This window comes from Cyprinus carpio, chromosome B7 (genome assembly GCF_018340385.1).
Source record: "Cyprinus carpio isolate SPL01 chromosome B7, ASM1834038v1, whole genome shotgun sequence".
Lineage (NCBI taxonomy): Eukaryota > Metazoa > Chordata > Actinopteri > Cypriniformes > Cyprinidae > Cyprinus > Cyprinus carpio.
Genome location: NC_056603.1, coordinates 34,711,127 through 34,730,963, shown reverse-complemented (window position 1 = coordinate 34,730,963; position 19,837 = coordinate 34,711,127). Strand labels below are relative to the sequence as shown.

At 34.3% G+C, this 19,837-nt stretch overlaps 1 protein-coding gene across 1 annotated transcript; it reads left to right on the top strand.

The window, feature by feature from the left end:
* Positions 1-4,773: 4,773 nt before the first annotated feature.
* Positions 4,774-15,377, top strand: mrpl15 (mitochondrial ribosomal protein L15). Its single transcript, XM_042728411.1, has 5 exons — positions 4,774-4,949; positions 13,631-13,788; positions 13,892-14,057; positions 14,627-14,750; positions 14,922-15,377. Exons 1-5 carry the CDS (start codon positions 4,845-4,847, stop codon positions 15,269-15,271), a joined length of 903 nt encoding a protein of 300 aa, XP_042584345.1. The 5' UTR covers positions 4,774-4,844; the 3' UTR covers positions 15,272-15,377.
* The last annotated feature ends 4,460 nt before the right edge of the window (positions 15,378-19,837 follow it).

The window sequence follows — 19,837 nt, the reverse complement described above, 5'->3', positions numbered from 1 at the left end:
GGGACATCGTGGGAACTTCTCAAATATAAAATTAGAGGTATCTGCTCAAGTTATGGCAAGAGGTTGGCAAACAAAACGAAAAATGTGACATACATGCTAATCAACAATTTCAACAAACTTACTGAAAAAGGGCATTTGAGCCAAGAAGATAATAATACCTTATTAGACTTACAAAAACAACTAGACATTGTATATGAGAACAAAGCAAAAGGAGCTTTTGTAAGGTCGCGTAGGAATTGGATGGAAAAAGGTGAGAAAAACAGTAGATATTTCTTTAACATGGAAAAAAGAAGAAATGAAATTAATTCTATAAGAAAACTTGACATTGGAGAAAAGATTAGCGATGGCATTAAAGAGATATCAAACTATATAAGTGCTTTTTATGAAAAACTTTACTCAAAAGATATTAATCTCAAAGACCCAAAAGAAGTCTTAAGCTTGATTAACTCTACTAACTGTGTGGATGCAGAATATAATGAAATATGCTGTCAGGATATAAGTCTTGAGGAGATTATATGGGGAATAACTAATTTAAAAAACAATAAATCACCAGGCTGTGATGGTCTGACCTCGGAGATGTATAAATGTTTCTCTGAGTCACTAGGCAAATTTCTTCAAAGAATCTCTTGATAGAGGGGAGCTTCCTCCTTCTCTGAGGCAAGGTGTCATAACACTTATCCCAAAACCTCACAAAGACTCTCTATTAATTGAAAATTGGCGTCCCATTACATTGCTAAATACTGACTATAAGATTCTATCTTAGCAAAACGTCTCAAATCTAAACTGCACACTTTAATTGATGAATGCCAGTCTGGTTTCATGAAAAATCGTCACATAGCCAATAATATTCGCCTAGTTTTAGATCTGATTGAATACAAAGACTTTTTAGATGATGAACACCTTATTTTATTCTTAGACTTTCAAAAATGCCTTCGACACAGTAAGCCACAAATTTATTTTTGACACCTTAAACTTTTTTCATTTCGGTAAGAATTTTATTAATGCTGTAAAAACTCTGTACATGGGAGGAAACAGTTGTGTTAAATTGGCTAATGGAACCTCACCCAGATTTTACATAAACAAAGGTATCCACCAAGGCTGTCCTACTTCACCTCTTCTCTCTATTTTTGATTGTAGCTCAAATTCTCTGTGATTTAATTCACAAGAGTTAATTCAAAGGAATAACATTAAATGAAAGAGAAATAAAAATTTCACAGCTGGCCGATGACACAACCCTGTTTCTAAAAAATGAATCCCAAATTGGAGTTGCACTAAATGTCTTAAACCAATTTTCTGAAAGCTCAGGCTTGAATCTAAATCTTTCAAAATGTGAGCTCTTTTCTCTGAAAAATAAACATTCGGGTCAAATATATGGCATAAATATAAATAATTTAGTAACATATCTTGGAATAAAAATAGGTCATAATCAAAAGTTGATGACAGAAAGTAATATCTCTTTACTACACAACTCTATTAATAAAAAGTTTGACTCCTGGCTTGCAAGAAATTTTTCTATTTTTCTATAGGTTCTTCTTTCTAAAGCAGAAGGTCTCTGACGAGCAGCATATTTATTCTCTTCAATTGAAATACCTAAGTTACAATGTGCCAATCTAGACAAACTATTGTATCACTTTATATGGAGGAAGAAACCCCATAAAATTAGGAAAAACATCTTGACTAATAAAATTGAAGAGGGAGGTTTATCGGTAATTGACTTCTCACTCTTCAATGAGATATTAAAAATAAATTGGTTTAAAAATTTTTTGAAAAATCCAAACAGTTTATGGAATATTGTGCCAAACTTTATTTTTGAAAAACTTGGTAAAATTACATTCTTGCTTCAATGCCCATACTCCATCAACAGAATGCCAGCAGTAAAACTATCCAACTTCCATAAACAGGCTCTAACTTATTGGTCTCTTCTATACAAACACAATTTATCCCCTCACAAATGTTTTATATGGAACAACATGAACATCATATATAGAAACAAGACTCTCTTTATAGAAAACTGGTTTAAACATGATATTCTACTGGTATCCCAATTATTAAATAACTCAAATCAAATTTTAACTTATGACGACTTCACCCATAAATTTAATTTCCAGCCTCCAAGAAAAGTATTTGATATTGTAACCAAAGCTATACCCCAAGGGATCATCACCCTACTTAGAAATGAGACAGTTTTGGATCAATTTAATAAATCTTTCTCCAGCAGTGTTTCAATAAATGGTCTATCGTTTCTAGACAGAAAATTTAACAACAAAGTAATAAAAAACCTTTTATGTGCAAAATCTATCCCTGCCTCCAGATACAAATGGTCCCCCTTGTATGAAAATATTAATTGGAATAGAGAATGGAATAACCCACATTAATTTTTAATTACGAACAAAGTGAAAGAAATATAATTTAAAATTCTTCACCATTATTACCCCTGTAACAAAATTATCTGTAAATTCATCCCTACTGTAGACGAAAAATGCAGTTTTTGCTTTATGGAAACAGAAACGCTAGACCATTTATTCTATAGTTGTTCATATAGCTCTTCCCTGTGGAATGATATACAAGATTTTATTAATGGACAACTTGGCTCAAATATACATTTATCTAATTTTGATATTTTCTTTTACTTTTCTGACTCAAACTCCTCTGTACAATATTTAGTCAACTTGATAATTTTGCTTGGAAATTTTTTTATTCATAAATCCAAGTAACAAACCTCTTTTCAATGTTTTTAAAATTGACTTAAAAATTATATAGAATGTATTTCTGGATTAGAGGGTAAATCAGCATCAAAATGTATGAAATACTTATCTGGTTTAACTATATAATTTAACTGATATCTAATGTTTGATACTCTGGCGATGCATTTTTGTTGTTAATTATGTTTATGTTTCATTTGTTATATGATATGTATTTCAACTTTATCTACTGGCTGTTATGTATTTTTTACTTTTATTTTTTATTCGTTATGAAGATATGATCTGACAAACTGTAATAATTGTATTTGACAATAAAATAATATAAAAAAAAAAAAAAAAAAAAAGAGTTTAAAAAGCTTGCAGGCTTTCGTACACCGGCCGCCCGCAGCATCGTCTGGGACTCCTAATGGCTCGATTCTCTCAAGTCTGCACTCGATGCATCCTCGATATCAAGAACACATCCGGGAACTTTCATGCGTCCTCTATACTTGTATTCTTGAGAATTGGAACGAGTTTTTAGAAATATTTTCATTTTATATACCTGTTAAGGAGTATATGATGGTAATTAATGCCATTCCTTCAGAACTTAGGAAATATTAGGAAATTATATAGTTGAAAAAATTAATTTAGATTTCAGTCTTAAACTGAAAGGTATAAATATTTAAAAAAAAAAATTTAATAATAATTATCTTAGAATGATTAGCCAAATTTTCAGTGTTCCTTTAGCCATTTGTTTTTGGAGATCAGAATTTCAAGATGTCAACTGGAAAGAAACCTTTAAGATATCCAGACGTTTTTGTATCACAAATAAAATTAGAGAAGTCCTATCATACAAGATTGTTCATCGTATTTATCCTGTAAAACAGGTAATTGCAAAGTTTTGTAAAGATATTGACTTGAAGTGTGTTTTCTGTAAAGAGGAAAATGAGAGTATTGTTCATTTATTTTATGATTGTATTTATACAAAATTATTTTGGTGTGATTTGTTTTTTTGTTTTTTTGTTAAAGTATTAATATTGAATTGCAACTTAAAGAAAATGATGTTTTTTTATGAGTATGCTGTTGACTTCACAATTTGGTATATTGTGAATTTACTCATTGAATATGGAAAATTCTTTATTCACAAATGTAAATGGGCAGTGAAAAAAAAAAACAAATTTTAATAATTTCAAAAAGAAATAGGTCACTACCTGTATAGCCTACCTTAAAAGAAATAGAAATGGCAAAGCCAAAAAAAACTAAGTTACTTTAAAGCATTAAATCTATTCTTTGAATAATTTGTAATTATTTGTATTTGTTTACAGATGTGTTTTATTTATATTGCTTAATCATTTGTTTTAATTCAGTTTTAATGTTATTGCCACTGATTGCCCTTAAGTTCTTCGTTCTAAAAACTGCAATAAAAAAAAAAAAAAAAACTTTTTTGAAGAATTGAACTTCGACGGTTAATGATGACGTAGAGCGAGAACACAAGGACGCAAGATCGCTGAAGAACGCATATTGATAAACAGCCATGTGTTTTTTGAACATTAAAGCATGTCAACATATTTTGTTACCCCAAATACACAAAATAATGATCTTTTTAAAAAAAGCGTCATATGACCCCTTTAAACCTCCATCTAGAAATGTTCTCTTTCTGGATATTCTTCTATTTCTATTCCTATTCTACAGGTAAATGTAGTGAAATAAGTGTAAACCCTACTGTAAATGCTGCCCATATTAGAAATCATAATTTTATGCCTACTGTACATGGGATAACAGTCCGTGTGGGTAGTCAAAATAATTTTTGCATTACTGAAGCATGAAGAGTGAACAATTTTTATTGTTACTTTTCTTTTATGTTTTATACAGAAAATATAACCTGACACCGGCCATTACATTATGACTATTCAGGATAGTTCACCAATAATGGTTGATTATTATGTTAGAGTTCTACGTCTGTTTACTGTTTATTTGTAATTTCGTATAAACAAATGTTTGATCATTACGTTTTACTGTACCTAAATATGCAATGTTCATAACTGTTTACTTTATTTAAAAAAAAAAAAAATTATATATAAATGTGGTTCCGGTTTAGTGTACCACGTGGGTATCCCCATGTTATCTGCCCTTGAGTAACGTTAGCATTTGTGTGGGTCTATAATGTCGTTTACCAAGACAACAGCGGGGAAAACCATCGACATCGTAAAGAATCTACCTCGCATTACACTCGCAAACCTTCGACCAAACCCCGGTGCAAAAAAAGATGTAAGTTTATTCATTTGTGAGAAGTTACAATGTAAATGATTAGTGGTTTAGCGTGTTAGCTGAGGAGCAGCATGACAGTCAGATGGCCAAAATGTTGGTTTATAGTTGCGACATGTTTCTATAATTTTCTAAAATCACCGTGGTAGTTTTACAATTAGTGTAGATGTTGTAGGTATTTAATCGACTAAGGACAATTAATCCTTAATAACTTAAAAAAAAAAAAGCAAAAAAGAGGTTCCCAAAATTCTATAGTAATTTATACTAAATAGGTCAACGTTGCTATAGTTGTTTATGTTTCCACAGCAACTATAGAATAACCACAACAAATTGATACAAATTGGTACTTTATGGTTCAAAAACACTTAAATATTTGCTATAAATTACTATAGTATTTTTTTTTTCACGTGGGGTGTTATATCAGGTCGAGCTGTATTCCCAGGTATAGTTGAAAGTGATTTTTTCCATGTGAAGAATAAAGAAAAACTTTTTAAATAAAGTTTGTTTGAAAATAGAATTGCAATAAATAAAGTGCAAAAAAGTAGATTTACCCCTTTAATGTCTAGATTTGGAGAATTTATAAATTTCTGGGGGCATTTATTGCAAAACAATTATGTATTTATATTAGTGCTGTCAAACGATTAATCGCATACAAAATAAAAGTTTTTGTTTACATAATATATGTGTGTATTCTAGGGCAGTGCTTCCCAAACCTGTCCTGGAGGCCCCCCTGCCCTGCACTTTTTGTATGTCTCTCTTATCTAACACACCTGTTTCCACTCATCGGCTCATTAGTAGAGACTGCAAGAACTAAACTGGGTGTGTCTGATTAGGGAGACATATAAAATGTGCAGGGCAGGGGGGCCTCCAGGACAGGTTTGGGAAGCACTGTTCTAGGGGTTGCACAGACTAATCGACTAGTCGACTTCAGTGCTCTGCCATGACGCTTTAAGCTTGATGGCGACTAATCGCTGGTCCTATAGAGGGCCTAACAGGATAAGAAATATTTGAAGGACTTCCACATTCTCGCTCCGTTTCCAAACAGTTAAAATGACAAATAAATGTATACTTCAAAAGCTCCACAAGATGTGTGATTATATTACTGGATGCTTGAAATTGAACAGGAGAATACACATTCTAAACAGCTTATTGTACAGGTAAATTAATTGCTGTTCTAATCTAATGCGCTGCTGCACTGTAACGCACACACATAGGCTACAGACAGTAGCTCGTACATCATGCGCAGATCGCGCGCACACAGAATCATTCAGCACGGAAATAACTGTCAACACTGTTCTGTGATTTCTCAATAAAATAGCTTAGAAACTGAAAAGTTTAAGCATATACTTGTTAATATCTAAATCCCACAGCGTCACTACTACTAGAGAGACGCTGCCATGTAGAATTAATTCACACACGCAATCGCTCTCACTAATGCATTCATAGACATGTAATCTTTACTGTGCTACTTTATTTAGCTATATTTGATTTAGAACGAGCAGAAATCTGTGAGAAATAAAACGACCCAAAGGCAAAATAACTGATAAAAAATGAGCTGTTATAGGAGAAATAGCAATGTGGGCAGCGTTGTGTCGTATGCCATATCTGTGCACAAGGGGTTTGTCACAGCTCCAGACTTTTTTGTTCATTAATCACGTCCTCAGCGACTATTTTTTTTCAATTCGAATTTAATTTCATAAAATTGGAGTGTAATATAAAAAATTAATTCAGAGGTCGCAACCCCTAGTTTATACTGTGTAGATTTATTATGTGTATATATAAATACAAACACATGCATGTATATATTTTTGAAAAATGTGTTTGTTAAACTAAAAATATAGAAGAATATAAATGTATATAAAATATAAGAATATAAATGTATATACATGTAAGTATTTGAAAAATATTTACTGTATGTGTGTGTATTTATATTTACATAATACATATATACAGTACACATACATATATTATGTAAACAAAATTAATCATTTGACAGCACTAATTTATATTAGGTCTGCATGATAAATCGCATGCGGTATTATTAATCTTTTCAGTAGTGGTGGAAATAGTACTAAGAAATTGTACTTAAGTAAAAATATTGCTACTTAAGGAATAATTTACTTGAGTACATGTAAAAGTACTGAAAAATAATATGACTCAAGTAAGAGTAAAAAAGTAGTTTGCTGAAAAGGTACTCAAGTTACTGCGTTACAAAGTACTTTAGTATTATTTTTCTATTTTTACCCAAAATGAGACAATGTGAGCATTATGAAGCAGGGTTAACCCTAAACCTAACACGCATGTACTTTAATGTCTGTTTCAAAAGTGAGACCCACAAAATCCCTTATGAACAAATGCATCAGATATCACTACAGCTGAATAACATGCAGATAGAGATGCTTTGATGTGAAAGAGATTAAACACCCAATTGCAATGCAATGCTAATTGACATAGCTTGTATCACAGTAAAGATTTTTATAAAGAATATTTTCTGTCTCACTGTGATAAGAAGCAACATGGAACCTCAGAAGCTAACTGTTTCAAACACGACTGATGTTATATAATGATTTTGGAGCAAAACATTATTATTAGTCTCATAAATTAAGTCTGACGCTATGTTATGCAAACATACTACCTCTCCCTGTTGCCAGGAGCAACTGTTCTATAACTAATTTTGAAAAGTACATTCACATATAAGATTATGTGGTTGTTTTTAAGAAGGGCAAATGCAAAGAAGGGTAAGTGAGGGTTTAAAAGATAAGAAAGGTGTTTGAAACAGTGTGAATTGAAGTGTGCCAGTAAAAAAATAATGTGGTGTATGGGTAAGGTTGGGACATCGTTTGAATTTTTAATGATTCGTGTTCTTGTCAGTTCCTAATTTTGATTCCAGTTAGGTAAAAAAAAAAAAAAAAAATTTGAAAAGTTTTAGATATCATTCACATTTATTCTAACTCTTATTGCAAAATATTTCCTTGTTAGCTGAATGCTATGAATAAAAATCAACAGGCTAAAGAAAACTTACACAAGGATGTGTGTCCAGCAGAGAGAAAACAGGCTTTATTTTTTCTTAAGTATTTAAATTGGATAATATATCAAATACACTACTGAATGATAACCAATAATTTGTATTCTATAATATTTTTTTCTGTATTTTCCTAATGACAATTTTAGGATTGGTTTATACACACACATAATAAGGCAGAATAGTTTCTATACTGTATTAAGTGTTATGTCAGTTAGCACTGGATTATTCATATATTATATTTATTACCTCAAAATGACCTGAAATTACCTTTTTTAGCTACAGCAATAGTGGGATGCCTTTGTCTATATTAGGGATTTCCTGCGTGTCATAAATTATTACTTCTACTGGGCTGTTTTGGACTTTCTGCGCGAGAGCACCCTCCGGCTTCGAGTATGAATGAAACAGAACGAAATGAGAGTGTTTAGTGCTCTGTAATGTCCATATCGTCTCGTTTTGGATATGAATAAATCGTCCAGTCATACATAGACTATCTTGTTTATATGCCCATGTGCTCACACATCCAAAACGCACACAGAAAAAGTGAGTTTAAATGCATCTGATTGACAGATAAATCATGGTTGACAGATATATCAGACAGATGCATGTAAAATGTATGTGCTCTTATTTCAATGTTGTTGTTAATATTTAATGGCTAATGTACCTTTTTTTTTTAACTGCACTGTTAAAGAGGGTGGTTTTTACCATTCAACTGAACCATGTGCATGTATTTTAGACACTTATATTGTTCTTGCTCCATCCATGCAATAACTACGTCCTTCTATCAGCCGAGTGTAATATCGACAGTATGACTCATTTCAGGATTTAAAATCAGCATAGCTCACATTCACTAAAATACTGAAACGCTAATGATGCTGATTCAAAACAGCACAGCCGACTGACAGTCAAAGCAAAGCGGGGTTTGAACGGCCTGCCCCCCAACTGAACTGGAAGTTTTGATTGGTTTTACACCAGAGTCAGACATGTCTGTTATTGGCTGAAGCGCAGGGCTCCACTCCAGCAGTTTTTTAAAGAACCTGTCAAACGCTGGCTGGCTCGGTCTTCTCCATCTGTGCCTTCTACGCCGGCCCACTCTTCTCCATTGGCAGCGCCTTTGTCGCTTTTTTTTTTTTTTTGTACTTTGTACTTTTGGTGAAAAATAAATGTAGCAAAGTTGAATGCTTTAGTTTTATTCTTCTCAAGTAAAAGTAAAAGTGCTCCAATTGATCGGCTACCGATCACTATCGGACAATAATCACATTGGGATGATTGATCGACGGTCTCTAAAGAGGCCGATCTCAAGCTGATGACGCTGCCATGAGAGGTTTGGCACAACATGCAGCAGCACCATTGCAGTCACTGTCTGGCGTGGGTGAAATAATTACACTGAACAAAATTATAAACGCAACACTTTTGTTTTTGCCCCCATTGTTCATGAGCTGAGCTCAAATATCTAAGACTTTTTCTATGTACACAAAAGGCCTATTTCTCTCAAATATTGTTCACAAATCTGTCTAAATCTGTCTTAGTGAGCACTTCTCCTTTGCTGAGATAATCCATCCACCTCACAGGTGTGGCATATCAAGATGCTGATTAAACAGCATGATTATTGCACAGGTGTGCCTTAGGCTGGCCACAATAAATCGCCAAAGACTCCAAGAGGGTCTGGCTGCAGACTTGCACTCACAGACTTACAATCTCAGACTTGCACTCTCAGACACTTGCGCTTCCACTAGCGACGTCACTTGCAGTTTTTATTTTTTATATTGTTCTTTTTTTCGTTAGTTTTTGTTTGAATCTTTCAACATTTTACAACAGTAGCCAGGTGGTGAAGACAAGAAAAAAGAAACTAAATTACAGTGTCACTTGCAATTGCCACTTTGCACTCTCCGCTACCTGTGACATCACTTGCAGTCGACACAAATCGTGCGTGTTGCCAATGGAGATGAGAAGCTGTGGTGGTGATTAAATGATTAAAACTAAATTACTACCCTAACGTACAGGGTCTTGCAAGAAAAAGACAAGATCCGCAAATCTGTGGCCAGAACAGCAGAATATATGCATGCGCAAAGTCTCTCGCTAACCGTTTTCCTCCCTTAGAAAAAACATAAACATTTAACATGGCTTAATGTATTAAGATGCTATTAAAATATCAAATTAAATATACAGTTTATTAATATAATGAATATGTAAAGTCATAGCCAAAAATATCGGCACCCTTGGTAAATATGATCAAAGAAGGCTGTGAAAATTAATCTGCATTGTTAATCCTTTTGATCTTTTTTTTTTTTTATAAAATTCACAAAAATCTAATCTTTCCTTGGATAAGAATTTAAAATGGGGGGAAATATCATTATGAAATTAATGTTTTTCTCAAATACACGTTGGACACAATTATTGGCACCACTAGAAATTCTAATGAGTAAAATATCTCAGAAGTATATTCCCATTCATAGTCACAATTTTGAGCACTCCAGGGTGATTATGAACATGAAATTATCCAAGGCTTCCTGTTTCACAGAAATATAAATATGAGGGAAAACAAAGCCCAAATTCTCTTAATCATCCATCACAATGAGAAAAAACAAAAGAATACATTTCTGATGTGCAGCAAAAGATAATTGAGCTTCACAAATTAGTGAAGTGGCTTTAAGAAAAGAGCTAGAGCAGTGAAAATTCCCATTTTCACCATCAGGGCAATAATTAAGAATTTCCAATCAACAGAAAATGTTATAAATCTGCGTGGAAGAGGACGTGTCTCTATATCGTCCTAATGCACAGTGAGAAGGAGAGTTTGAGTGGCTAAAGACTCTCCAAGGAGCACAGCTGGAGAATTGAAGAAAAAAGTTGAGACTCGGGGTCAGAAAACCTTAAAGAAAAATTGTCAAACAGCACCTATATCACCACATGTTGTTTGGGAGGTTTTCAAGAAAAATTCTCCTAGCTCATCCAAAAACAAACTCCAGCATATTCAGTTATCAGACACGACTGGAACTTCAAATGGGACTGGGTCAGATGAAACTAAAAAATTTGCTTTTTAGCAGCAAACACTCAAGATGGGTTTGGTGAACACACGGATAAAAAGTACCCCATGTGTACAATGAAATATACTGCTGTATTTTTGATGTTGTGGGCCTATATTTCTGCTGGAGTCCCTGGACATCTTGTTTAGGCACATGCCATCATGGATTCTATCAAATACCAAAAGATAAAAAAAATCACAAAGTGACTGACTCTTATAATGGGCCATGTTTGGATCTTCCAACCATACAATAATCCAAACACAAACCTCAAAAACAACAGAAAAATGGGTCACTGAGCACAAAACCAAGCTTCTGCTATGGCCATTCCAGTCCCTCTGACCTGAGCCCTATAGAAAATGAGTGTCGTGAAACTGAAGAGAAGCACCACCAACATGGAGCTGGGAATCTAAAGGGTCTGAAGTGATTCTGGATGAAGGAATGGTCTCTGATCTCTTGTCAGAAATCATGCACCTGATGGAATTTACCGCTGATTAAATAACCGGCTTTACTGATGAGGTGCGCATTAATTATCGGCCTACTATGAGTCAACAACAAGACATAAAGGCTAGGCCTACTGAATTGTCTTTATCATCTTAGTCCGTTATTATGCCACATTAAGCGTTTTGCTGTATTGGAGGACAAGTGAAAGCGCATTGTGTTCATAGCCATCTTCTTTTCTTGTAGTACATTAAATAATAACTTTTAATTGAACTTAATGTATCTTAATACATTACGCCATATCAAGTGTTTATGTTTTTCTACAGGAGAAACGAGAGACGCAAAGAGAGACTGCATTGCGTTCATATTCTTTTGTTCTGTGGCCACGGATTTGTGGATCTTGTCTTTTTCTTGCAGGACCCTGTTTGTTATAGTACTAATTTAGTTTTAATCATTTAATCACCACCACAGCTTCTTGTCTCCATTGGCAACATGCATGATTTGTGTCGATTGCAAGTGTAATGTCGCAGGTAGTGGAGAGTGCAAGTGGTGATTGCAAGTGACTTTGTAATTTAGTTTCTTTTTTCTTGTCTTCACCATCTGGCTACTGTTGTAAAATGTTGAGAGATTCAAACAAAAAGTCATCAATAAATACAACAAAATAAAAAAAATAAAAGACTGCAAGCGATATCGCTAGCGGAAGCGCAAGTGTCTGAGAGTGCAAGTCTGAGAATGCAAGTAATTGAGTGCAAGTCTGCAGCCAGACCCTTTTCAAGACTCAGCTGTTTGAATTGCGATAGGGAGGTCATTTAACCAGCTGGGCACAGTCCAGGAAAAGGTCCGTGATAGTGATTTTGTGCCTCTTTGGAATGGCACCACAAGGCATTGTTCACTTGCAGAATGCAAGCTTCTGGAGGGCACATAAGTTTGAACTAGCCAGTTTAGGTATATTGGTGCAGCGCCAGTTGTTGTTTTGTAGGCAAACATCAGTACCTTGAATTTGAGAGACAACTGCCAGGTGACTTATTTTTTAGCATTGTTTTAAGTGTGAAAATGTAGCAGAAGTAGCACCGACATTCAAAAACAATGGATAAGGCTTCTGAAATAGTCAGGTCTTCACTTTAAGTTTTTATTTAGTGATCAGTGAATTTTTGCTAGTAAAAGAGCAGGAGAAATAACATGCAAGTGTGTCAAAGCCGGCAAAAGCTATAAAAAGAGTGACACTTCATCTCACAGAGTATGACGCAGCCTGCAGAAGTGACATGCATGGTTGTTCTCACCACTAGAATTACCTACTGTAGCCAAAGCAAAATAAACTCATTTAACCTCTTCCGAGGTCCATATTTACAAAATAGAGACTTCTGGGAATCTATACTCTGGTCTCAAGAGACCAAGTCAATCATTTCGGATCCAAAAGCATCCAAAATGTTCTGGTGTTGCTAGAGGAGGAGTACAGTGAGAAGTGCTTGGTACCCACAGTGACGTTCAATAGTAGTAAAGCTTTTATATAGGGATGATTGAGTGCTGAAGGTGTGAGTGAGTTGTGCTTTATCAATGCTGGGATGAATTCACACACTACTGTGTGATGTAATACAAAAACTTGAAACAGAAGATGCTACCATCCCCTCATTCCCTGCATTATTGGGCATTTTTTTCGGCATGTCAATGAATATACTCATTCTCCCAAGGTGTGAAAATCTTTCAGTGGACATGTATTTAACTCAATCTTAATGCTCTTGAGCAGCTGTGAGGGATTCTGTAGAGATGAGCTGAGCAAAACTCCCCATTGAAGACCAGAGCATTTAAGGAGTTCATCCAGGAGTTAAACAGGACAGATGGGAAAATTTGTCATGAACTTGTCAGTGCCAAGACGGGTCAGAGCAGTATACTTTAAATTCTGGAGGACATACTAAGTACTAGAATATTATACATTTTCTAAATTAAATCTCGGGGGTACTCATTTCTGCAATCCTTCATTTTAACAAAATTGGCTAATTTACTTATTTTACAGAAAATATTGGTATATATTTTGGTGTTTTTATTAAGTATATGTTTAATATGGTTCAATTTAGCCTTCTTTCCAAGAATTATATTAGTGATCATTAAGAAAATACATATTTTATATTTATTCAAAGGGGATGTACTCATTTATGCTGTGCACTGTATATTAAATATATCATAAATATCTTATCACTTTAAAGGAAAAGCACAGAGGTCGTGGAATGCATGGAGGCAATAAAAGTGGACGGGGGCATAAGGGTGAACGGCAACGTGGTAATCGACCCCGACTTGGCTTTGAGGGTGGACAGACTCCATTCTATCTGATCATCCCAAAATATGGCTACAATGCCAATCACAGGTATTATGGTTCATATTGGTCAAGATATAAACTGTTACATATACATCTTTCACCTTCATGGCTCATGAAGATGCAACTCTGTGTGTGTGTTTTATTCATCCAGTCGTCGGCCGCAGTATCCCCCACTATCCCTACGCAGACTCCAGTATCTAATAGATTTGGGTCGTGTTGACCCCATGCAACCCATCGATCTAACCCAACTTGTCAATTGCAGAGGGGTTGCAATCCAGCCTATGAAACGAGACTATGGCATTCAGCTCATTGATGAGGTGTGTATTAAATGGCATGAATGTTTTGTTGTCGTTCTTGTTAAAGTCTGTTTGTAGTGGTGGAGTACATTCATTTTTGAAGCATTTTTTTTTTTTTTGTAAAATATATTTTTAAGGCCCCTTCACACAAAGCACAGTAACTATAAAAATAACAATAAAGATATAGTTCTAAAAATCATTGTCCATATTAAAGAATAGCAGAGTCCACACCACAGTTATAACGGTAAAGGCACAGAGAAACTAAATCATTGGAATCACTTTTAGAACGATTTTTCCTGTTAATGAACAATAAAAACATTGACACCCAATAATAATTCATCCTGTTATAACAAGCTTAAGAATTTAAATCGGCAGACAAGCGTGCACGATAACGTCCGCTGGTGTGGACACTAATATCATTGTCTTTATAGTTATCTTTATAGTTATTGTTTTTGGTGTGAATGGGGCTGTAACCTTAAACTTGTGTAAATTTGTAGGAAATCTGACTGCTCAAAGTCCTGCAGTAACAAAACACAATTTATTCATAAAAGTCATTTTCATTGAACTTGGTGTGTATGGCTCTGTTACAGGGAGCTGATATATTTAGTGCAAAAGTAAACCTTGAGGTCCAGGTTGCCTCAGAGAAAGCCATTGCTGCAGTTGAGCGGAATGGGGGTGTGATCACAACCAGCTACTATGATCCTCGTAGCCTCCGTAAGTATGCCTACAGTCTGTTAGCTAGGCATATTCACATATGTGACATAATATCATGGACCATGACTTCAGTACAATAGCCAACCTAACATAAAGATACAGGGCTACTTGAAATAGTGATTATTTTATAAAAATCAGTTGCACTGATAAGATTTGTGTGTGTGGTTTTAGAAATCCTCATCAAACCAGTGCCCTTTCTTATGTCTGGGGAGCCCATACCCAAGCGCCTGCTCCCTGGTGAAGACCTTCTTCCATATTACACAGATGCCAGTAACCGTGGCTACCTCGCAGACCCAGATAAAGTCCAAGCTGCACGGCTAGGTCTGGCTAAAAAGTATGGCTACACCATACCTGACATCACAACAGACACATTTTTTGAAATGCTGGTACAAAGAAAGGATCCTCGTCAGATCTTTTTTGGGTTGTCACCTGGATGGGTGGTGAATATGGCAGACAAGAAGATCCTCAAACCCACTGATGATAAAGTCTTGCAGTATTATGGCAATATTAAGTCTTTATAGTTCTTCACAATATGAACGTGAACTATGGAAATAAGTTTGTGTATATATAGTGAAAGTTGAATAGCTTAAATTCAATGTCTGTAATAAAAAGGTGATTCCACAATCAGTCCTTATTCATTTATTTATTTTAACTTGAATATAAAAATGTAAGTACATATTCTCAAAGATGAAGTGTGAAAAACAGCCATTGATAGTGGTAATGAGTGAACCATCATGACAATCCATAAGAGAGAATAAAAAAAAGCAAAAACTTTATTAACATCTGTATAGCGTTCATAATCCTGCATGATTCAAAACATCCCATTTTCAGGATGCAGCTTATAAAATATGCTCAGATCGTGGAAAAACATGCATTATTTAGATTCTCCTGATAAAAAAAAAAAGAGCTCAATCAAACTCACTATAATCCATCATTTATATCTAAATCCTCATGAATTTATAACACACATAAAACTGCAGCGGCAACATGTAGCATAGAACAAAAATCAAAGGTACACTGTAAAAAAAAAAAAAAAAAAAAAATACACATGAATAAAAAAAAAAAAAAAATAAAAATAAACATGAAATTAAACATGAAAAAACTAGAAAGAAATGTTATTTTGAAAACTTACTTTGATAATCTGTTTATTTTACAACTTTGATGTTTCTCGTTAGCGCGTGCGCAGTTTGTACCTTGAAAGCAACCAGTGTGGCCAACTAATTTTCAGAGAGAGTTGCTAAAGGAGGGTCGATTTGTTGCTAAAAGTTGCTTAATGACACTGTGATGTAATTTTGTGGTGACTTATTTGCCTAATCACGATGCAAAATTGTCACAACATCAAAGCTCAGCAAAAAAAAAAAATATTTTTTATATTTATTAATTTAGATTTGTTTGTAAAAATAATATGCATAATACTAAAATATAAATTACTATTTTTAAATACATTGAACTTCTGAATACTTACACATTTCTGAATAACAATTTAATTTTTTTTAATAGCTAGTAAACTGGTACTACACATTTTCAACAGTCTCTTCATATCACTGAATGCTCTTCTGTACCAGCCGCGCCACAAGGATGTGCTGTTTCTATGGCCCCATTAACACTGCATGGTTCAAGTGACCCAATCTTTTCCTCTCATGTGGCACAGATCGGATCTGACCGATGAACATGTAAGCAGGAAAAAAAAACGCATGGATTCCGATTTTCTCAAATCTGATTCAGGCCTCATTCATATGTGGTAATAAATCGGATATGAATCGGATACGTGCATTTGCGTGTGCCATGTAAGCAGACAAATCGGATATTCCCCAGTAAATGCTAGTGGTACGACATTAAAAAAAGTGACGTCAACTCAGGTGGACACCACCAACTGAGATCACATGACTTATTATAACCACGATGGAGGACGAAGGATACACACAGTGGAGCAATGCGGAGGTCTTTTAAGTCTTTGGGGCGAAGAGACAGTGCAGGCTGATTTTTTTGGTTGACTTTTCAAAATATTGTGGAAAGCAAAACACTGTATAATTTTATTTGCATCTGCATCCATTGTATTTCGTGCTGTGTTTTACTTCCTTTTCGGGGTCAGAACGTCTACGTTTGGTAGTTTCAGCAGTGTATAGTGTAAATGCAAAATCGGATACAGGTGACTTTTAAAAGATGATGTAAGCGGGGGTCGTCAAAAAAAATCGGATATAGTCAGAAAATCAGATTTGGGCATCAAGACCTGCAGTGTAAATGCAGCCTAAGTGTTATTTAGCTTTGATTTGAAAGAAAACAACGCATCCTTGTGGCGCGGCTGATACAGAAGAGCATACGAAGCATACAGTGATATGGAGAGATACAGAGGAGACTGTCGACAAAGGAATTTATGAATTAAGTCGTTATTTTTGTTTTCTTTGCTTACAAAAAGTATTCTCGTCGCTTCATAACGTTGCGGTTGAACCAATGATGACAGATGGACTATTCTGACGGTGTCTTTCATACTTTTCTGGACCTTGACAGTGTAACTTACTTGGCAGTCTATGGGACAGTCAGTCTGAGGCCAGCCTAAAAAGATGCTCAGGACAGTTGGCGGGCCACTGCTGCGCATCGTCAAGAAAGCTTATCATTTGCACGTATTTTTAAGCCTTGCCAATTTAAACATTCAAAAGAATTTAAAGCATTCAAACACAAGACGCGGAAAAACTCAACTGAGTACTTGCGCGCTGTTTGGTGCACACGCAGAGAGCCACGTCTCATGGACAGCAACACCGAACTGAGCTCTCCTTCGCATCCTCTTGCACCTGAATGAACAAATACAAATCAGTTTAAACATGCAAACAGAAAAAGATGTGAAAGAGCCCAATTCAGCACCTGCGCACAGAGCGCATGCAGAAGAAACGCGTCCCAAAGCACTTGAACACCGAATTTGCCTCTTTTTGCTCTTGTACTGATAAATACATACAAAATTATGTCAAAATACTTACTCGTCTTGGAGAGTATCTTCGCAAAAAAACTGTCGGTAATGTCTTGAAAGTAAACAGTGGAGAAAGAAATCGGACGTGTATGCATTGTCTCTTAAAGTGACCGCACCTAATTTGGCTAATTGCTGCTGTCGGTGTCCTTAATGTTAATCCAAGAAAATGATAGAAAGAAAACCACTAACTGCTCTTGACTGAATTACTTTGTAGTTTTAACAAGAATTAATCCACAGTCAAACCAAAAATTATTCACACACCAGATATGTTTGATATTTTTTACTAGTGGGTGCAGGACACTATAGTTCATTATTTGTAAGTGAGTATAGCAAAATAAAGTAAACTGACATATTATACCCAAAAATACTTCATCCAGTGGACTACCAGTAAAATTGATAAAATAAAAAAAAATGGGACCAAAAATTATTCAGACACTTTGACCTGACCATGTTTTTACTTAGTGTTTTTTTCTTTAATTAGCCTGCTAATGTGACCTTTTTACACCACAGACTGAACAAAATTAAGCATTGCTTGGTAATTGGTCAAATAGCGTATTGATAGTTGTGTAAATATTGTCATACTAACAGTTGTCTGAATTTTTGATTGATTGTAATCCATTACATACCTTTCTATCAAAGTTACCTGACATTATCAAGATGAATTTGTTCTGAAACAGTTAAACTGAGTTTTTATCATATTTTATTACCATTTTCTAAACTATAGCTAATAAACTGTGATAATGTGAAAAAAGTTGAAGGTGTTGGAATAAATTTTGGTTTGACTATGTTTAATTTTTACAGTGAAGAGTCAGACTATGCAGTGCTATTTTACAGAAACAGATATTAACATGGATTTATGTACAGGGAGGGAGGGAGCTTGAGCAGATGGCAACACAAAAATAATATGAGTCACAGCCTAATAATTCAATAGTGTGTTCAGTATTAGAATTTTTCAACAAATATGATGTACTAATTTAGTCTCTTTTTATTTCAGATAAATGCTGATCTTTGGATGTTTCTATTCATCAAAAACTTATGTACTCAACTGTTTTAAATATTGATAATAATAACAACAACAAATATGTTTCTTGAACAGTAAATCAGCATATTAGAATGATTTCTGAAGGATCATGTGACACTGACAATCTGCAGTAATGATGGTAAAAATTCAGATTTTTGATCACAGAAATAAATTACATTTTAATATATATTTAAATCGAAAGCAGTTATTTAAAGTAGTAAAAATATTTCACAATATTACTGCTCTTGCTGTACTTTGGATCAAATAAATGCAGGCTTGGTGAGCAGAAGATACTTCTTTAAAAAAAACATTAAAAATCTTACTGTTCAAAAACTTTTGACTGGTATTGTAGATTTGTATGTAATATAGGTTTGTTAAATCTAGGGTATTTAAGTCATTTTAAAATAAATAACATTATTATGCTACCATCTGTTTTAAGGGGAGGTAGCAAAAATCAGACGGGGTAGCACAAATCGTCACAACACCAGTTAGTGTCTGAACTTTACAATGCATGTGTATCTTTGATTAACTCCTAAGTAGTGAGTTATTTGCTGATATAAAAAAAAAATAAAAAATTATGAAATGTTTTTTGAGCCTTGTACTCTAATATATCAAAATCATTACAGCTGCAGATAGTCATGTCAAATATCACTTGAAGAATTAGAATAAAACTGTAGAATAAAAACAAGCTATTGTTTGGGGATTTAACATTAACTTGAATGAGGCGTGCTTCTTTTTATGTCACTCACAATTTCAAAACTCTCAAGAGCTAAGAAAAAGGCTACAGTAGTTCCAAATGCTGTAACTTTTGATTACTTCCATAATAATCACCAGAAAAAAAAAATTATTCACATACAGCTCATATGTAGAGGAACATTGCCAAAAAAAATTATCCTACCTTATTTCTTTCCTGAAATATTGAATGTTAAATAAGAATGAATATTTCCCTTGAGCAAACACTTTTTCATACATTTTATCACATTTCTCAGCATGAAAATGTTCAAATGTAAATAATTTTTTTCTCTAAAAATATAGAGAAAGATTTCTATCAAATGATAACTACCATTGAGTCACTCTATGCTATGGTTTTGGAGTTATAAATCA